Raw genomic sequence first — 18,777 nt, 5'->3', positions numbered from 1 at the left:
ACCCAGGGTGAAGGTGTAGATTGAAAATAGAGGCCCAAGAACAGAACCTTGGGGGACCCCAAGAGAGAAATGGAGAGGAGGAAGTAGAGTTGTAAGTAACGCTAAACGTGCGGTTGGATAAGTAGGGAGAGAACAGCAGAGGCCTACAGTCACAGATACCAACAGTGTAGTTTTTGGAGGAGGGGGGGGGGGGGGGGTGGTCAACCATGTCAAAGGCAGCAGAAAGGTCAGAGAGTAAGAGTACAGAATAGTGTCCTTTGGTTTTGGCTGTTAATAGATTATTTTAGGAGAGCCGTTTAAGTGTAGTCTTGAGGACGAAATCCAGACTGAAAGGCATCAGGAAGGCTTTTGGCAAGGTGGTTATTCAGTCGGTAGTAGACCAGGCGTCCAAGTAGTATAGATAAAAAGGGGAGCAAGGGGATTGGAGCGTAGGTTAAGATTGGTTGGGTCCAGTGAAGGCTTTTTAAGTATTGGGCTAACTAGTCCATATTTTAGAGAGTTGAGGAAGATGCCAGAAGAGAGGGAGAAATTGAAGATGTGGGCTAGAGAGTGTAGAATAGTGTGAAAGGGTGAACTTGGTATTTGCGAGGGAACAGAGTCCAGAGGGCAGGTGATTAGTTGGACGTTGGCAAGTAGTTTAGCAACCTAGTCTATACTGGTGGGGTTGAATGAGTGAAGTAATGATTGTGCCTGTGGGCATGAAGTGTAAAGCATGGAAGGTATCTGAACAGCAGAGATCTACTCACGTGAACTGTTCATATGTATCTGAACATATGATAGATTCTGTCCTAATTAAGTTATATTGACTGCAGAGGGATTCCTTCTGACCCCTGCATTTCTCGTTATTTATCCCACAGGGTTGCTTTATTACGTTGGGGCTTTACACTGGCTTGGAAAGTTGGGGATAATTATTATTGTGCCCTCCCAGTTAGAGGGTATTTAGCATGTCATGGAACTTGCCACATTGTGTATGCTTTGAATCTGTTTAGTTGCCTATGAAGCTAATGCGGATGTTTATCATTTTTTCTTTCATACGTATGTCGTATCTATCTTAATTTGTATAATGCAACTGGTCAAATAAAAAATGACTTTGAAATAATAGAGCCTGACTCTGAGGACTTGTGGGTGGTGTATGTCATCTGGTCTGGTCCAGTCCAGGCACTTTGATCGCCTTTATTTTGTCAAAATGTTTCTGGACCTTATCAATTTAAGCCATTGGGATTCTTCTGGGGCTGTGTCAATACAGTCCCTATTATGCAGTTAAACTTCCCCTTTTTTCTTTGTGCTATGTACTAAAAGCAATGTGAAACAGCAATCATGTAAATTGGGATTATACTTAACGGTAAACTGTACAATACTTTTTTAAATCTAAGTTAGCTGATCTGGCTTCAAATCAGGTTTTTTTATGTGTTTCCAATTGCAAGCAACAGAAGTCAGCTTCCTGCTACACATATTAGAAATTCCTTGCCAAACAACTTCCCATCTGACAGATTTTCACTATTAACTTGTGCTCTGCTTACTGTAGCTCAAACTGTAGCTCTTCATTGAATAGCCATTTTGTTTTAAAGAAATTGTCCCCCTTTTAATGTGCTTTTTTTTTCTCCTAAAGGTCTCATTTTTGGCACAATTACCTCCTCTTGGTTTGGCTGTTTACCAACTAGTGGAAACTGAGAGTCCAGAAACTGTAAAAGCAGATTATACAATTTTTACTAGAGGGAGAAGTAAAATCGCATCCAATGGAGTCTTCTATGTCAATGAGTTGGATGACATTGTCCGGGACTTAACTTTAGAGAATTCCTATCTACAACTTGGATTTTCACAGACATCTGGACTTCTAGAGGTAATGTCCTTACAGTGAAAAAAATGGTAACTTGCTGTATAAATCAGGGCTTGCTATATGTAAAAACTAAAATCTATCCATTTCTCTGTCTATCTCGTACATCATTACAGGGGACACAAAGGTTTGTAGACATGGTTATGCTGCCACCTTTAGGTACATAGACACTGGCATAAACCCCTCCCAACTCGGCTAAGCCTCAGTTTTGATCTAGTGTCTGAAGGTGATGGTTACGCGTTTTTTCTGTTTATTTTTTGGAAGCACAACTCTTCAAATGTTCTTATTGACTGGTCACTATGGCCAGCACATGAAAATGGGCTGTACCCAGAATCCATATGCAAGAGTGGGGATTGTCTGTGATGTCTGCCGGTTGTCACTGGATCCTGCGAGCAGTGTACAGAAAACCCAATGACCCCGTTTGCAGGGTGCTATATGGGTCCATGACACTGATTCCCCCCTGCAGAGAAGTCCTTGTAGACCCTGAAGGGTGCATCCGCCATGATGGGTTGCGTTTGGGGCTGATGGCCCCAACGTGGACTGGTGAGTGCCTCTGGAGAGGGGAATGCCACAGTTCCACTACAATGTTTCCTAAATTGGAAGTTTTATTGGGACAGTTTATGGTAGTTTTTTTACTGTGCTTCCTTCTATGGATTTTCAAGCGGAGTTTATCTGAAGTTTTTCGGCTTCATTTCCTGTTTCCCTGTTTTTTTCTGCCTGAGGGGCCTCGCAAGAATCGGGCTACTTCTTGATCTTCTATTTCTAGGTGAATTTCAGTTCATTTTTCAGGCCAATGGTCACGGTTCATCCTTTCTTAGTTAAAGCCGGCCATAGATGGTTAAAAATATTGGCTGGTTCAGCAGGGACAGGCCGAGATTCGAGCCATCTGTAGGCAGGCTGATTGTACCCATCAATTGACTTAAGTATAACCACCATGTCATATTTTACGTGCGATTATTACCTGCTGCTAGCAATAATAGTGTTCTCCCAAACGAACAGCTCCCCGCACCCAACGAGAGAACGCAATAGCTCAACGGGAGGGAGTCTCTCATCAACATTGATTTGTATTGATGGGTGGGAATCAAGCGCTTGTGTGTTGCATTTTCCTGCACTGAAAATTGTGCAGGAGCCATTTTTTAATTAATTGACAGCATATTAATTTTGAATAGGCTGTTTAACGAAACGTGCAAAAACCTTGCTTTATGGTGTGAATTGGCTCTTAAGTCGTGTGTTCTCAGCTCTGGTTACTCAACTGCATCATACAACTGTTTTTTCACTTATTGGCTAAGACTCCGAAGGAGTATGTATCCTGTTTTTTTTTCCAAGTGAACAGTCAAAAAAACAAAACTGATTTTAGAAAAGTTATATTTTATGCACCTTCAAAACTGTATAGTGCCATAGGTATAGCCTTGCTATACAATGCTTTTATCTATTTTGTAGTTTTCCCTTATGTTTCCAGCAACCCTTGCTAATGAAGTGTAGGCCAGGTATATGTTGCCCCTCACTGAAAGCTAAGCTTCATATGACAAATAATCAAAGCAACCTTATGGGTATTCACATATTGTATGTATGTAAAATTTAACATGTGCAATGTGTTAAAAGGAAAATGTGGCACTTTTTTTTTTTTTTTGTCATTTATTGATCTGAAACCTTTTCTTGTATAGAAAATGAAGATAAAAGAGAGCGGAAAAACTCATGATATGAAAGTGGCATTTAATTGGTATGGTACAACAAGTAACCGAGATAAAAGTGGGGCCTATTTGTTCCTGCCTGATGGTGACGCCAAGGTATCTTAACGATTTGTAATGTGATGGTGCATATAATGTGTGTGTTTGTTTTTTTTTTTTTTTTTTTTTTTTTTTATATAGAGAGAAGTATGGGAATAAAAAATGAAACCTTCATACTCTAAGTGGCTACAGCATCAATCTAATGCTGCTGTCCCCTGCCAGCTCTTCACCGAGCACTGAGAGATCAAAAAATGCTGATCGCTCAGTTCTAGGGTCCACTCAGAGCACAGTGTAGTGTCTGTAAATCACTGCTCTCTGCTCTGCCACTCCAGCACTTACTAGACTACCAGACTGTGGTGGGGACAGCAGCGGCTGGCTCAGGCTCTCGGCGGCACACTGAGAGGTTCCCCCAGCTGCTGGACTGTGTAGACACAGCAATAAAAGCCTAAGAGTCCATGCCGGCTGGGCTTTAAAAAAAAAACACTGCTTCTATAGGAGTTTTTCCTGCAGAAGCAAATCGATGTTCTCGCATATTTTAAGCTCAGTGTTTAACCACCTCAATGCTGGAAACTTTCACCCCCTTCCTGCCCAAGCCAAGTATCTGCTTTTTAGCGCTCTCACACTTTAAATAACAATTGTACGGTTATGCAACGCTGTACTCGTATTCAATTTTTATAATTTTTTTCACACAAATAGAGCTTTCTTTTGGTGGTATTTAATCGCCACTGGGTTTTTTTAATTTTTGTGCTATAAATGGAAAAAATACCAAAAATTAAACAAATACATCTTTCTTATTTTTTTATAATACTTTGCAAATAACTTTTCTTCATGAATTCTGACTAAAATTTATACTGTTACATAAAAATAACCCCAAATCAGTGTATATTATTTGATGTGTACATGTTATAGTCTACAAGCTATGGTTCCAATCATTAAAAAGTTGATCACATCTGATGTACTGATGGCCTATCATTTGAGGCCCTAACATGCCAGGACAGTACAAATATCCCCCAAATCACCCCTTTTGGAAAATAGGCAAGCCAAGGTATTTGGCAAGAGGCATGGTGAGTTTTGAAGTTGTAATTTGTTTTTATCCCCCCCCCCCACAAAAAAATCTAAAAAAATGTATTAAGTTATTTCTCTTGCAAACAGGTACATATTTTCATATTTTTTTGCATTTTTTTTATGTCCCTCAATATTAGCGCACGATAATTTTCAAAGGTAATTTTTTGGGGGAAAAAATACTTACATTTTATTGCACACAAACCCAATATAATACACAATTTTTTGTTAAAATATGTTTTTTGCACCGTATAAATGCATACCAAAGACGTCATGCTTTAAAATTGCACACACATGTGGAGTGGCGTCAAACTACAGTACTTAAAAATCTCCACAAGCAACACTTTAAAAGCATTTACAGATTACCAGTTTAGAGTTAGAGGAGGTCTGGTGCTAGAATTATTGCTATCTCTCTCTGACGTTTGCGGCAATACTTAATTTGTGGTGTTCTCACCATTTACATAAGCACAGGGGCGCTTTACATTTTATTTTTTATTCGCTGGTACGCTGTGACATACTGTGTAGCTGAATAGTAAAATCATCAGCTGCACAAAGACAGGCAGCAGCAATCCCCTTCTCCCCGCCCCACTGAGCTCAGGAGGAAAACCGACAGAGGCCTCTGTTTATATTGCCTCTGTTTACATTGTGTGATGGCTGACACCTGATCGGGGAAGGGCCAATCAAAGAGCCCATATCCCGATTTGGGATGTGCTGTGTACGAGGGACACCTGCCAGTGTTATTGCAGCCTTAGGTTGCAACATAGAAAACGAAACACTTTGGTAAGTCTACAATATTCAGCATCACATGTGTGTGTATATGTGTATTCTTACATTTTTATTTTTTTTATCCCCCCCTTATTTTGGTATGGAATTTTGACAATTTTTTGGGTTAAAAAAAAAAAAACATTTTTACTTTTGTTTCTTTTTGCATTGATGAGTTGAAAGGCTTCTAGTTTCAGTGTTTACTGAAACATTTTTTGCTCTGCAGGCATTTTCCTTCTGTGTGCTGTTACAAGCCCTTGTGTACCTCACCGGGCATGCTATTGTGTTTAGTATTCCTTCGTGTGCTGGCTGCTAAAGGGGACAAAAAAAATCCATCTGAACTTGCACATATCATTATATTTTCTTGGCAGCAGTTTATGGAAATAAGGGTTTCCTCTTCACATTACTAACAGTGAAATGATTGCTTGCATAGTACATTTATTTAAAACAGCTCCTAGTGAGGAAAGGACATTAATGTAGAACATTGCCTACAGTGTTGTGTAGTCTGCCATAATGTTAACCCTTATTTTCAACTGAATGCAGGCTTATAAATGAGGTCTGCTTACCCCTCCGAATGTTTAGTTGAAAGTGAAGGGTGATTTTTAACACCTGCACTGTGAAGATGTAAAATTGGTTGCTGTAAATTTCTTTTTTATCTCTTCCCCTTACACTATCTCTTTAAAAGTGAATATTCCATAAAACGCCTGTGTGGATCCAAGAGGCCTTTTTTTTTTTGCAGATTCATCCTTGATTCATTTATGCCACAGATTTAGTTCTGGGGCTAAACCTTCTCACTAAGATACTCCCTGGGAACTTAAATTAAGGCGTATGTTGAATGGCTGCTGTTCCTTTTTAATGGGTTTTGCAAGCTCCTAAACATCTGCAAAATGCAAAACCCTTCAAAGCAAGGCAAGCGCAGGTCAGGAGGAGTAAACTGCTGGTCAAATGCACCTGCACCATTTGAAGCAGATAAAATGCACTGGTCAGGACAAACCCAGTCTGACACAGGCCCTTGTGATAGCACTACTTTCACACGGTTTTGCTAATGTCATATAAAAAATGAGAGCAAAGGTAGAGAAAGAAGGGCAGAAAAGAGGGGTGAGGAATAGGGGGAATTGGGAGCCATGCTTTCACAATCCCCTTCATTGCTGTAAGGAAATGCATCTTTAGAGTGAATTGGAATATAGATAAGCCCACTGGTCTATGGTAGGCTAAATTATATTTTAGTCACATTAAAAGCACCTTGAAGATTCTGAGCCACGTGGAAAAAGGTGTTATGGTTAGATGAGATTTAAAATGTAATTATTTGGCCTACACACCAAACAATTTGTCTGGAAATCCAATACAGCTCACCATCCAAATAACACCATTCCCGCAGTAAAGCACAGAAGTGGTAATCTCCTGTTATGGGGATGTTTCCCTGCAGCAGGGGTTGGCGTAGAAGAATGGATGGGGAAAAAAAACATCACATTCTTGAAAAATCTGCTGCCTTCTGCCAGAATGTTGTCAATGGTTAAGTTTTACCTTCCAATATGGCAATGACCCAAAGCACACAGCAAAAATGCCCACACAGTGGTTGAAAGCAAAAAAAGGTGAATTTCCTTGCATATCCTAGTCAGAGCCCAGCATTAAACTCCATAGAAAATCTGTGGAAATAAAGTTTAGCAAACACAAAATATGGGTTTCCCTCACAGGGGTATTTAGCATTCCTTTTCAATCAAAATAAAATGCATTCAGCTAGAGGTCGACCGATATGGGTTTTTCTCTGGCCGATGCCGATATTTAGAAATCATGGCGGCCGATGGCCGATATATGATGCCAATTTTTTTGGGCCGATATGTTAGGCCGATTTTTTTTATTTTATTTTTATTTTAGTTTTTTATCCCCCTTCATCTCATAAAACCTAACAGACACCTTTCCCACTAGGGCATTTTTTTAGGCGCTTTTGGGCTAAAAATAGCGCCTGTAAAGTGCCTGCAAAACGGCTCCCCTGCAGTCTGTGTGAAAGACAGAGTGCTTTCACACTGAGGCGATGCAAGCAGCACGTTTGGAGTGGTGTATACCGCTTCTCCACCACTCCTGCCCATTGATATTAATGGGCACCACTGCCCAAGCGCATGCAATGCGATTTGGCAGCGGTGCTTCACGGGCGCATTTAACCTCTTCTTCGGCCGCTAGCTAGGATTATATGCGCCCCACTAGCAGCCGAATAGCACCGCTAAAATGATGGTAAAGCACTGCTAAAACTAGCAACATTTTACCATCAACGCCTGCCCGCTCCAGTGTGCAAGCAGCCTATAAAATAAAAACAAGTACTCAAAACTTTTGGACGAAAAAAAAAATGGACAAACTTTACTGTTTTTTTTTTTTTTTTTAAAGTCATTAAGTGTATTTTTTTCCCCCCCAAAAAAATGCCATTGAAAGACCTCTGCGCAAATGCCGTGTGACATAAAATGTTGCAACAACCGCTATTTTATTCCCTAGGATCTCTGCTAAAAAAATATATATACTTTTGGGGGGTCTAAGTGATTTTCTGGCAGAAAATACTGGATTTTTACTTGTAAGCAACAAGTGTCAGAAAAGATTTAGCCTTTAAATGGTTAAACTGAGAACTCTACACACTGAGATGATTTCATTCATTCAAGTGTAAACATTGTATCTTTCTGTTATTTTCTTGGCAGACTGCCCAGAGAGGAGGAAAGACGTTTCTATGACGACTCAGGCAATTTACACTGACTTCTATTACAAAAGTAATTTCCAAGTCCCGCTGTTCTAAATCGGCCTTTTTATCAGCTCAATCGGCCGATGCCGATTAATTAAAAAACGGCAAATATCGGCCGATATATCGGTTGACCTCTACATTCAGCCCTTCTGGCTTGTGCTTGAGGTACAGCCGCTACTGTGTGCACAGCTAGCAGCCTCTTGTGGCTTTATCTTCCATCTTTCTCCTAGATGGAGCCCTCCTGACTCCTGGGCAACAACCTCCTGTCTGCTGGTGTGGAGCCCAGAACCATGGTCAGGTCGTTACTAAAAGCCCAGCACAACACCTGACCAGTTAGTGTACTGGTTGTTCTGAATACCTGGACGTGGGATTGGAGATTTCCTCCCACCCGGATCGCTTTGAAATCTCCAGGCTCCAGATCCCAATACGGACTTTAGAAAACACAGAGGAAACTGAAAATATATGAGCGAGAGCTATCTATACAGTATCTCACAAAAGTGAGGTACACCCCTCACATTTTTGAAAATTCTTTTCTGTTTCAATATGTTAGATTTTGGGTAAACAAGAAAATCGAACACGCTTGTTGAACGCCCTTGCAGGGGCTACAAAACATGTATAGAATTCCAAAGGGCAATATCCTTTACAAATAACACATAACATAGTGAAAGCAGGGGCTGGTATCAAAAACTGACTGTGAAAAGGAGTGGCTGACAACACAGCAACTATTAAACCCCGCGCCACTAAAATTAATAATAAAAAATATATATGAAAAATTAAACAGTCAAGTAATCAGTGAATCAAAAATGTGCTAAATGAAACACTAATAGCTGCTCCCTAGAAAAACAAGAAAAAAACTTGTAGTGCTATAAATATACTCATAATGGGGGCTCTAGACCAAATAACAAACAATAAAAAATGTGAAACTAGTGATCATACAACATCTAAAATGATACACACCATATCACAAAAAACTGCAATATACCAAAAAATTGCAAACAAAATAAGGTGAAAAACAATAATAAGTGAAGTCCCAATTAAGTGATGACACCAAAAAAAGAAAAAACAGATAAATATAAATCCAAAAGTCCAAAACAGTGTTTTTTTCAGTGAAAAACTTCTTCTGAATTCATAAAACAGAACAACTGCTGGGATCTTCTATAACGTAATGAAACAATGTCCCTTCAACAAGAATTTACGGACATAGAAAAAACACCCCACTTGTGAAGGTATAGATGTCTTCTTACCAGATGCTGTTGACTACTTTAATTAAAAAGATAGTCAAATAGGCTTATGCAGGTAGAATCCCTGCTCACATGGAATCAGGTGGACCTCCTATGGACAGAAGCTTCTCCTCATAGACTCAGATAGGTCATAAAAAAAGCCAAACAAAAATCCATAGCGTAATACCGTTTAATAAAACATAAATTGTAAAACATAAGGCCAAATGGCTGCTTACATATGTTGGTGCCCAACCTGGCACTGGGGCTGCTTGCTTAAAACAAAAGTTTTCGTAATGGATACGTAGTTCCTCGTGGTATAAGGCGTGCGTTCCACCGAAGGGCAGCCGATGACCAAGGACGACCGGAACTAGACGTAAACGAACGTGACTGGATACCGCCTCGACGTACGTTTCGTTTGACACGTCATCAGGAAGTGTACCCAGTCACAAAATCAACATTCTTTATGGTGTCCATGGGCAGGACCACCAGGTGTGTACAACATCACGCATCTTTCAGCATCTTTCAGTACTTCCTGGGAAGGCCTGAGCTGTGCGAGCCGGAACCCAGTACTATCGGAATAGTACCTTGTATGCTGCTTCTAGGGTATTTGTATTGAACGAGCATGTGGCTACCATTATCCAGGCCTTACTCCAGTCTTCCAAGTCTATTGGGGCCTGGAGGTCCCTTTCCCATTGGGCCATATAAGAGAGGTGTGCTGATGGCAGGCGTCCATTCAAGGAGGCATAGATAGCCGACATGAGGCAAAGGGACGCAGGGGCATGCTGACATGCCTGTTCAAAAAAGGTCTTTTGAAATGGGTAAGTGGACGTGCGACGCAAGGCAGTAATCCAGTGTTTTAATTGAATGAAGCGATAATGCTCACTAGCCGGTGCACCATGCGTTTCTCTAATAGTCTCTGAGGAGGGGAAGGAGCGGGAGGAAAGAAAGTTTTGATCCCGTAGGTAGCCATGTGAGGGCCACCAAGAGAATGCCTGGGGCTCCTCCAGGCCTAGGGGGAAAAGAGGGTTGTGAGTGATGGGGGGGCAGGGGTAAAAAAGGGGACATCAAGTTACCAGAGAAGAAAACTGAATCCCAAATCTGCAGACCATGTAGTAGCATGGGGCTCAAAGAGGGGGGGTGTAATTTATGGGGAAGCCAGAGCAGGGCTTGGAGTGAGGATGAGTCGCAGTTGGGCACTTCAAGAAGCACCCACAGAGGAACATCCGTGGTCACGTGGAGTATGGACAACGGGGAAATCTGTGCCGCTGTGTAGTACTTAGAGATGTTGGGGACCCCAAGGCCTCCCTGAAGTCTATGGGTGTAAAGAGTGGCTCTAGGTACTCTAGGGCGTTTATGCGCCCAGGTGAATTGGAGGATCCTGTTCTGCAAAAGTCGAAGGAAGAAAGTGGGCACTGGGACGGGAAGAGTGTGAAAGTAGTAAAGGACTTTGGGCAGGATCGTCATTTTAGCTGCCGAGATCCTTCCTATCCGTGAAAGGGTGGTAAATTGCCATGAATGCATAAGGGTGGTCACTGTACGCAGCAGGGGGTAGTAATTGGCAGAGAACAGGGAAGAATAGGAAGGCGTTAATTTGATGCCTAAATATTCAATCGGGTGTGATGCCCAACAATATGGGAAATGGTCTTGGAGGCGCTGCATCAAATCCATAGGAAGATTGACGTTCAGCGCCGTGGTCTTGGAAGGGTTCATTTGAAGGCCAGAGAAGGTTGAGAATCGATCTAACACAAGTTACAGGTTGGGCAGGGAGATGAGTGGGTTTGACAGTCAAAAGCGCATAGTCTGCAAAAAAATTGGCCTTATACTGGGTTCCGGTGTAGAGGACTTCTTTAATATCACCGTTGGCCCTGATCGCCGCCGCCACCAGTGGCTCTAGTGCCAAGATAAAGAGCGCAGGGGACAGCCTTGCCTAGTACCCCGAAATATGGGGAATGAGTCGGAGAGGAAGCCTGCATATTTTACAGACGCTGACGGTGCGCAATAGAGGGCTTGGATCCACGATAGAAAGTGTCCCAAATCCTCATCTGGTCAGAACATATTGGAGGTAGTCCCAAGAAAGCAAATCAAACGCTTTGTAAATATCCAGTGAGAGCAAAAAGCCTGGGATTTTACACTGGCGGAGGATATGTAGGAGGTGGATTACTTTGCGGACATTATCCCCTGCTTGACGACCTGGCACAAAACCCACCTGGTCCCTGTGAATGAGGGCCTGAAGGTACCTGTTGACCCGCATGCTCAGGATTTTCCTCAGGACCTTCAGGTCAACATTCAACAGGGAGATGGGACAGAAAGATTGCGGGTCTATGGCTTCCGCAGTTGACTTGGGGATCATGGAAATGTGAGCCTTAAGCGAGTCTGGCGAGGGGTGTGCGCCCTCACGCCATGAGTTGAAATAAGAAGTTAGGTGGGGCGTGAGCAGAGGTGCAAATGTTTTATACTACAGACCGATGAAGCCGCCTGGGCCTGGGGCCTTGGATGGCTTAAGGGACTTGAGAGCTTGGGTGACATCCTTCTGAGAGATAGGGGCATTCAAGTTGTCTTGGGCTGCCGAGGACAGCGGAGGAAGACTAAACGTTTGGAAGAAGCTCTCGGCCTTGTCCCGATCAAAGGCAGCTGATCTACTGTATAGAAATGAGAGGAAGGAGGCAAAGCCGGAAACTATCTTGGATGGATTCGAAGTGAATCCCCCTCCTCTCACCTGTAGCCGAACTGGCCTACTTGGGCGCCCAACCAAGTTAAGTTTCCTAGCCAGCATAGGACCAGGTTTGTTTGCGCTACTATAAAATTTATACTTGGTCCAGCGCAAGGCCTTTTCAGCCTGAGCGGAGAAGAGCAAGTCCAACTCAGTGACCAGGTTGTCACGAGACTTTCTATTGGCCACTGTTGGGTGTGCTTTCCAGGTCGCATCTGCTACTTCCAGCAAGAAAGTCAACTCCCGTATCTGTTGCTCTCTGGCTCATTTCTTACGGGAAGCGATCTGAATCAAATGTCCCCTGACTGTCGCCTTGTGGGCTTCGCACAAGGAGGCCAGAGATTCATCCGAGCCCACATTTTCCGTGAAGTAAGTTTGGATATGTTTTTGTACCTGAGTACATATATCCTGCGCAGTCGAGAGGGATTTGTTGATCCGCCAGAGATGGGCTGGGCGGGATAATCCAGCTAGGGTGATTCCAAGAACCGGGGGGATCATGGTCAGACCACGGGGAGGTATAAATAATCTTATGCACCAATGGCAGAGAGCAGAGTTGCAGAAAGACACAATCTATTCTGCAAAAACTCTGGTGGGGGTTAGAGAAGGTGAATTCCTGAGAAGTCGGGTGCTGCTCGCGCCACACGTCCACCAAGCCCTATGATTGGAAAAGAGCGTACAGCACTTGTTCTTGAGAGGCATCGTGGGATGGAGGTACTTTCCTGGAGCTACGTCTGTCAAGAGTAGAATTGAAGACAGAGTTTGAGTCTCCCATCATAATTAACAGGCCCTTCTGATGCCTGGTGATCACTTGAAGCAGATGCGAGAACCGCCTCTGCTGAAATGAGTTAGGGGTGTAATAGCCAACTAAAGTGACCTCTTGATCCCACAGGGTGCCCTGCAAGAGTAGAAATCTACCCGTAGGGTCCGCTATTTCTGTAGAGCAGTTGAATGGTAATTACGTCGAAATGCCGTCAGCACTCTTCTGTGCTTCTCAGAAGCAGAGGCCGTGTAAAATACTGGATAATGGGAGGACAAATACTTGGGAGATGAGGATTAGGAGAACCTGGTTTCCTGCAGACAGACCACATCTATTGATTGAGGTTTTAAGTGGCGGAAGACCTTTGATCGTTTGATGGGGGAATTTAAACCCATGGATATTCTGCGAAAATATTTTCAACGTATTTTGAGCCATCTTGGGCAAGGAACAAGGCTCATATAATCATGAGAGGTCAAACGGGCCAGATACTTGCCCTGATCTCGCGTTGAGGCTGTGCGAGCCCGAGTGGGGGGGGGGGGGGGGGGGGGGGTAGAGAGAAAGCAAAGAGAAGAGAGGGAAGAGAAAGAGAGGAGAAAAACATGGTATTTAGTACACACAGTCGCCACGCTTGGTGGGCATTGCTTCCTGACTGTAGGACACTTGGGGTGGGTGGCTCTACCACCAACCACGTAGCTTTAGATTAAACTAAATTATAATATCGCCCCTGAAAAGGGGGCTATTGAAACTAAAACGAGAACAAGGAAGATGGGCTAAAGCCCATTTTAAGGAACCACAGCAAAGTTAAGATGAACATAAAAAGTAATGCAACTTAGAACCTATCCGATCAGGCGTCCCCAGACAAGGAATGCCCAAGGGAAGACATTAACAGTGGTCCCCAGCTGTGATTTCCACGCTGGGGTGCCATAGAGCCGTCAGTGGTCCAAAGGGGAATTGGACCCACCGAGGCTCAGGGTAGCGGTCCAATGGGAAACCACCAATATGGACCTTGACTGATATCCCAGAGGGAGAGATAAAACAAAACTTGAGCGGGGGTGGAGATGAGGGAAGGGGGGTGAGGGAATGGGAGGGGAAGGACTGGAGGAGGTGGGCAAGGAAAGGGAGGGGGAAAGGATTGGAGTTGCAGGATTGGAGTTGCTGGGCAAGACCTTAGGTCCTGTAACTAACGTGTATATATAAGAGTAACAGTGCATATACCAGTTCATGACATAGGCCCCTAAAGGGGCTGCGCCAATGTCACCGAAGATATGGTTCTCCAAGGGCAGTAAGGCCCAGGTTGAGGCCCTTGTTTTACCGGTGAAAACCTGGGCAAAAACAGTTAGTCCTGGGAGGGCCAGTCCACTGGTAAGGCAACAGGTAATAGAGGAAGGCATAGGGAGACCTGCTAAACTGGGCCAAAAAAAAGGGGGGGGGGGGGGTGAAAGGGAGGGTAAAAGGGATACAGTCATTACAACCAGGTAGGAGCCAAATTCTCAGCAAGAGAGAACACATCTGGGGAGCGGGAAAGGTAGCTTCACATAAAGAGTAGCAATTGGGCTCACCCGTGCAATGTTCATCTGGGATCAGAGCGAGGGGGATCTTGAAGACGGCGGGGTGAGAAGGAGGGGCCACTTGCCTGGAGGAAGACTGGGGGCCTGGGGACCTCTCCCGGTTGTTGGAGTTATCCGGAGGGGGAAGCAGATGTAGTCACCTGGGCCTCCTCCACGGTGCGAACAGTGTGGCTCCGCCATTGGCAAGCGAATGCGAGGCGAAAGGGGAAGCCCCAAGCGTACTTGATGTGGAGTTCCATCAGGACTGAGGTGTATGGTTTCAGCTGTCGCCTCTTTTGCACTGAGGTGGGGGCCAGGTCCGTGAAAAGTTGGTACTTGTGTCCTTGGAAGCATAAATCAGGCTTGTCCTGTGCTGCTTTAAGGAGGGTTTCCTTGGTGCGAAAATAAGTAAACTTAATGATAATATCCCGTGGCGGGCCCCCTTCTTTCCTTGGCCCCAGAGCCCGATGAATACAGTCAAACTCCATACGCTCTATGGGGATGCCTGGGACTAGTTGCTGAAACAGGGCCATGGAGGTTAGATCCTCAATAGTTTCAGGGAGTCCCCGCAGTCGGAGGTTCCCCCATCTGGACCTGTTCTCATAGTCCTCTAGTTTCAAGAGGGCTGCGTCCAGCTCCCTGCGGAGGTTCTGCAGGTCCTGTTCTTGGTGGTCTATCACTGTCACCGCAGCATCCATTCTGTCCTCTAAAGCATTTGTGCGGCTGCCCAGCTCACGGATCTCCTTCGTTAAGTGTGTGGCCAACTTGGAGGTGGCAGCAGACAGTTCACCCTGCAGCATGGTTTTAAAGCGAGCCAGCAAGTCAGCATCTCTCAATGTTGGTGTTATGTAGGGCTGCTGGGCTCCCTGCAGGCTCTCTGCATCAGAACAGGCCTCAAGCTCACCTGATAGTGATGGGGGTGAGGCCTGTGTATCCGGCGGGCCGTCTGGCGTGAAGGCCGCAAGATTTGTGTGTGCGGCTTGTCACCTTGTGGAGCTCTGATATCTTTTAATGTGACAACACCGAAGAAATTACACTTTGCTACAATGCAAAGAAGTGAGTGTACAGCTTGTTTAACAGTGTAAATTTGCTGTCCCCTTAAAACACAGCCATTAATGTCTTAACCGCTGGCAACAAAAGTGAGTATACCCCTAAGTGAAAATGTCCAAATTGGTAATTTTTTCCTCCCCAATGTCATGTGACTCGTTAGTGTTACAAGGTCTCAAGTGTGTTTTAGGGAGGGAGGGAAAAATTTTTTATTTTATTTTTTTTGGTCGAAGATGAGTATAAATGGTAGGGAAATTATGCAGTTAATTCTATATATGTTTATAAGAATATTGATACCATTTTAATATGTAGCTAGAACATAGTTCACTTTGAGAGATTCTAAAGAGCACCTTATATGTATTTGTAATTGTATTAAATGGAAAATAAAAAAGATTGAAAACAAGGTCTCAAGTGTGTTAAAATTGGTGTTATCGCTCTCATACTGGTCTCTGGAAGTTCAACGTGGCACCTAATGGCAAAGAACTGTCTGAGGATCTGAAAAAAAAGAATTGTTGCTCTACATAAAGATGGCCTAGGCCAGTGATGGCGAACCTTGGCACCCCAGATGTTTTGGAACTACATTTCCCATGATGCTCATGCACCCTGCAGTATAGTAGAGCATCATGGGGAATGTAGTTCCAAAACATCTGGGGTGCCAAGGTTCGCCATCACTGGCCTAGGCTATAAGAAGATCGCTAAGACCCTGAAACTGATCTGCAGCACGGTGGCCAAGAATACAGTGGTTTAACAGGACAGGTTCCACTCAGAACAGGCCTCGCCATGGTCGCCAAAGAAGTTGAAAGCACGTGCTAAGCGTCATATCCAGAGGTTGACTTTGGGAAATAGATGTACGAGTGCTGCCAGCATTGTTGCAGAGGTTGAAGGGGTGGGTGGGTCAGCCTGTCAGTGCTCAGACAATACGCAGCACACTGCATCAAATTGGTCTACATGGCTGTCGTCCCAGAAGGAAGCCTCTTCTAAAGATGATGCACCAGAGAGCCTGCAAACAGTTTGCTGAAGACAAGCAAACTAAGGACATGGATTACTGGAAACATGTCCTATGGTCTGATGAGACCAAGATAAATTTATTTGGTTCAGATGGTGTCAAGCGTGTGGTGCTGCAATCAGGTGTGGAGTACGAAGACAAGTGTGTCTTACCTACAGTCGAGCATGGTTGTGGAAGTGTCATGGTCTGGGACTGCATGAGTGCTTCTGGCACTGGGGAGCTACAGTTCATTAAGGGAACCATGAATGCCAACATGCTCTGCTTCAGTATGTCACAGTACATGATCCCCTCCCTGCGGAGACTAAGCCGCAGGGCAGTATTCCAACATAATGACCCCAAACATACCTGCCAGACATTAATGGCTATGTTGAGTTATTTTGAGGGGGACAGCAAATTTACACTTGTACACTCACTACTTCAGTGTTGTCACATGAAAAGATATAATAAAATATTTACAGAAATGTGAGGAGTGTACTCGTGATATATATGTGTGTGTATAGAGAGAGAGAGGGGGGAGCTACAGAGCGAGGGGGAGAGGGCTAGGGAGAGAAGGGGCTAGGGAGAGCGGGGGAGAGGGCTAGGGAGAGAGATATGTGCAGGCAACACTCCTAGATGCATTATATATTTATTTTTTTGAGATTTTTTTTTTTTTTTCTTTAACATGTAGGCCAAGAAAGAGGGGATACATATGCACAAACTTGCAACAACTGCTTATTTTGGGGGCAAACACTGATCTGTACAGGATTTTCTAAACCTCATCACTGTCACCCTGCAATGTTTTGGTGTCAATGTGTGCAGGTGCACATGAGATTTTCCAGTCTGGATAGAATTGCTCTGATTAAACTTCACTTCTCTGCTGCAAATGGTCACCGTTACTATGTTTCTGATCTCAGTGCAAGTCTGTCTGGCTCCTTGAACAAAATGAAAACAATAGTCTCTATATTGCCTAGGCAACTCATGGTTCTATAACAGAGGTTGCAGATGCATACTGTTTGACCTCCCCCGTGCCGTGAAATAGGCCACATGATTCGATTCCTGAACAGGAGCATTCTGTTCGGCAGAATGTCAGTTTGTGTGAATTAAAAAAAAAAAAAAAAAAAAAAAAAAAAGCTGCCTTGGCCGGGGGGAGTGGTTGCTGGCTGGGTTGGGGGCACCCTTTATCCTGTTTTTTAGCAGGTCACTAAGGAAAAATGTTAATTACCAAATTTGACAGATTTCCCTAAGAAGGAAACAAAAATATGTACTTAAAATACATCATAGACTTTTATAGTTGTGTAGTAAAAAGGGTGTAGTAAATAAGCTACAACAGGACTTTTGGTGTGTGTGTGTGTGTGTGTGTGTATATATAGATATATAATGTGTTGATAAATGCAACCAAAGTTTATAGATTTTTCTTTTTTTTTCTTTCAGCCGTATGTTTCTGACCCGCCAATTATAAGAGTCACTCATGGAAGTGTTTTCAGTGAAATTGTTTGTTTCTTCAACCACATAACGCACACAGTACGACTTTACAACGTTCAGGGTGAGCATGTGTTCTAGCTATGTGTTCATGTCAAATCCCAGTAACTGAACATATTTACTAGTGTAATCCGTTACTTTTAAATCTTTGCACTGAAATTCGAGGAAAGACCAGCTGTGTGAAAATAGGCATTAAAGTGGTAATTTTGTATAAATAAGAATGTATGTCTATTATACACTAAAAAAAAAAACTCCAGTTAAGGGTGGCTGTTTTTCTTGTTTTGAATGTAGTGCAAATGGGTTTTAACCTCTGTTGCTTTTTATTTATTTTTTCCCTGGTATGTTTTTTCCTCACTTCCTGTGCCAGAGGTACAGCAGAAAATGAGAGAAAACTCAGTGTGAACGGAAATGTCACTTGTCACCAGACTAGATATAGATGGAATAGAGTGGTATGGGTGGTACTAAGGTGGTATGGGATGGTCCCTGTATTTTTTTTTATTTTTTATTTTTATTTTTTTACTATTGGGACGAGTATATTACCTAAATCCAGGCCCCTGTGAACTTCTAGTTACTGGAACCTCTTAACTGAAAGGGAAAAAAAACATGCTTTCTGTTTTTAATGGCACCTGAAAGAATCAAGAAAAACAATAGTCTTAACATTCTTTAAACTGGAATGTGTATACCATCCAGTACACAGGCATCTTATGCATACACTGTAGGTTTTAGACTTGTACCTTTTTAGGTGATTAGACACTGGAAAGATTTTGAAGAAATGCCTCTCCTATAACCCTACCCCACTCAGTGAGTCCTTATGCTAGTTACGTAGTCAGGTTGAAAAAAAGACACAAGTCCATCCAGTTCAACCACAAAAAAAAAATCATACAATCCCATATACCCAATTCTATATCCAAAGTTGATACAGGGG

The 18,777-nt window shown here is 43.3% G+C and overlaps 1 protein-coding gene across 1 annotated transcript in view; it reads left to right on the top strand.

Moving 5' to 3' along the window:
- MAN2A1 (mannosidase alpha class 2A member 1) overlaps positions 1 to 18,777 on the top strand; it is a 215,037-nt gene that overhangs the window by 147,345 nt on the left and 48,915 nt on the right. The window contains exons 14-16 of the mRNA XM_077462300.1: positions 1,610 to 1,840; positions 3,499 to 3,621; positions 17,805 to 17,916. Of these exons, the coding sequence (XP_077318426.1) occupies positions 1,610 to 1,840; positions 3,499 to 3,621; positions 17,805 to 17,916 (466 nt within the window). The remainder of the gene's footprint in view (positions 1 to 1,609; positions 1,841 to 3,498; positions 3,622 to 17,804; positions 17,917 to 18,777) is intronic.

This window comes from Lithobates pipiens, unplaced genomic scaffold (genome assembly GCF_037356315.1).
Source record: "Lithobates pipiens isolate NorthernLeopardFrog02 unplaced genomic scaffold, aLitPip1_a1.2 Scaffold_3, whole genome shotgun sequence".
NCBI classification, from domain to species: domain Eukaryota; kingdom Metazoa; phylum Chordata; class Amphibia; order Anura; family Ranidae; genus Lithobates; species Lithobates pipiens.
Note: the sequence above shows the minus strand (reverse complement) of the source record. Positions and strands in the feature narration are given on the sequence as shown.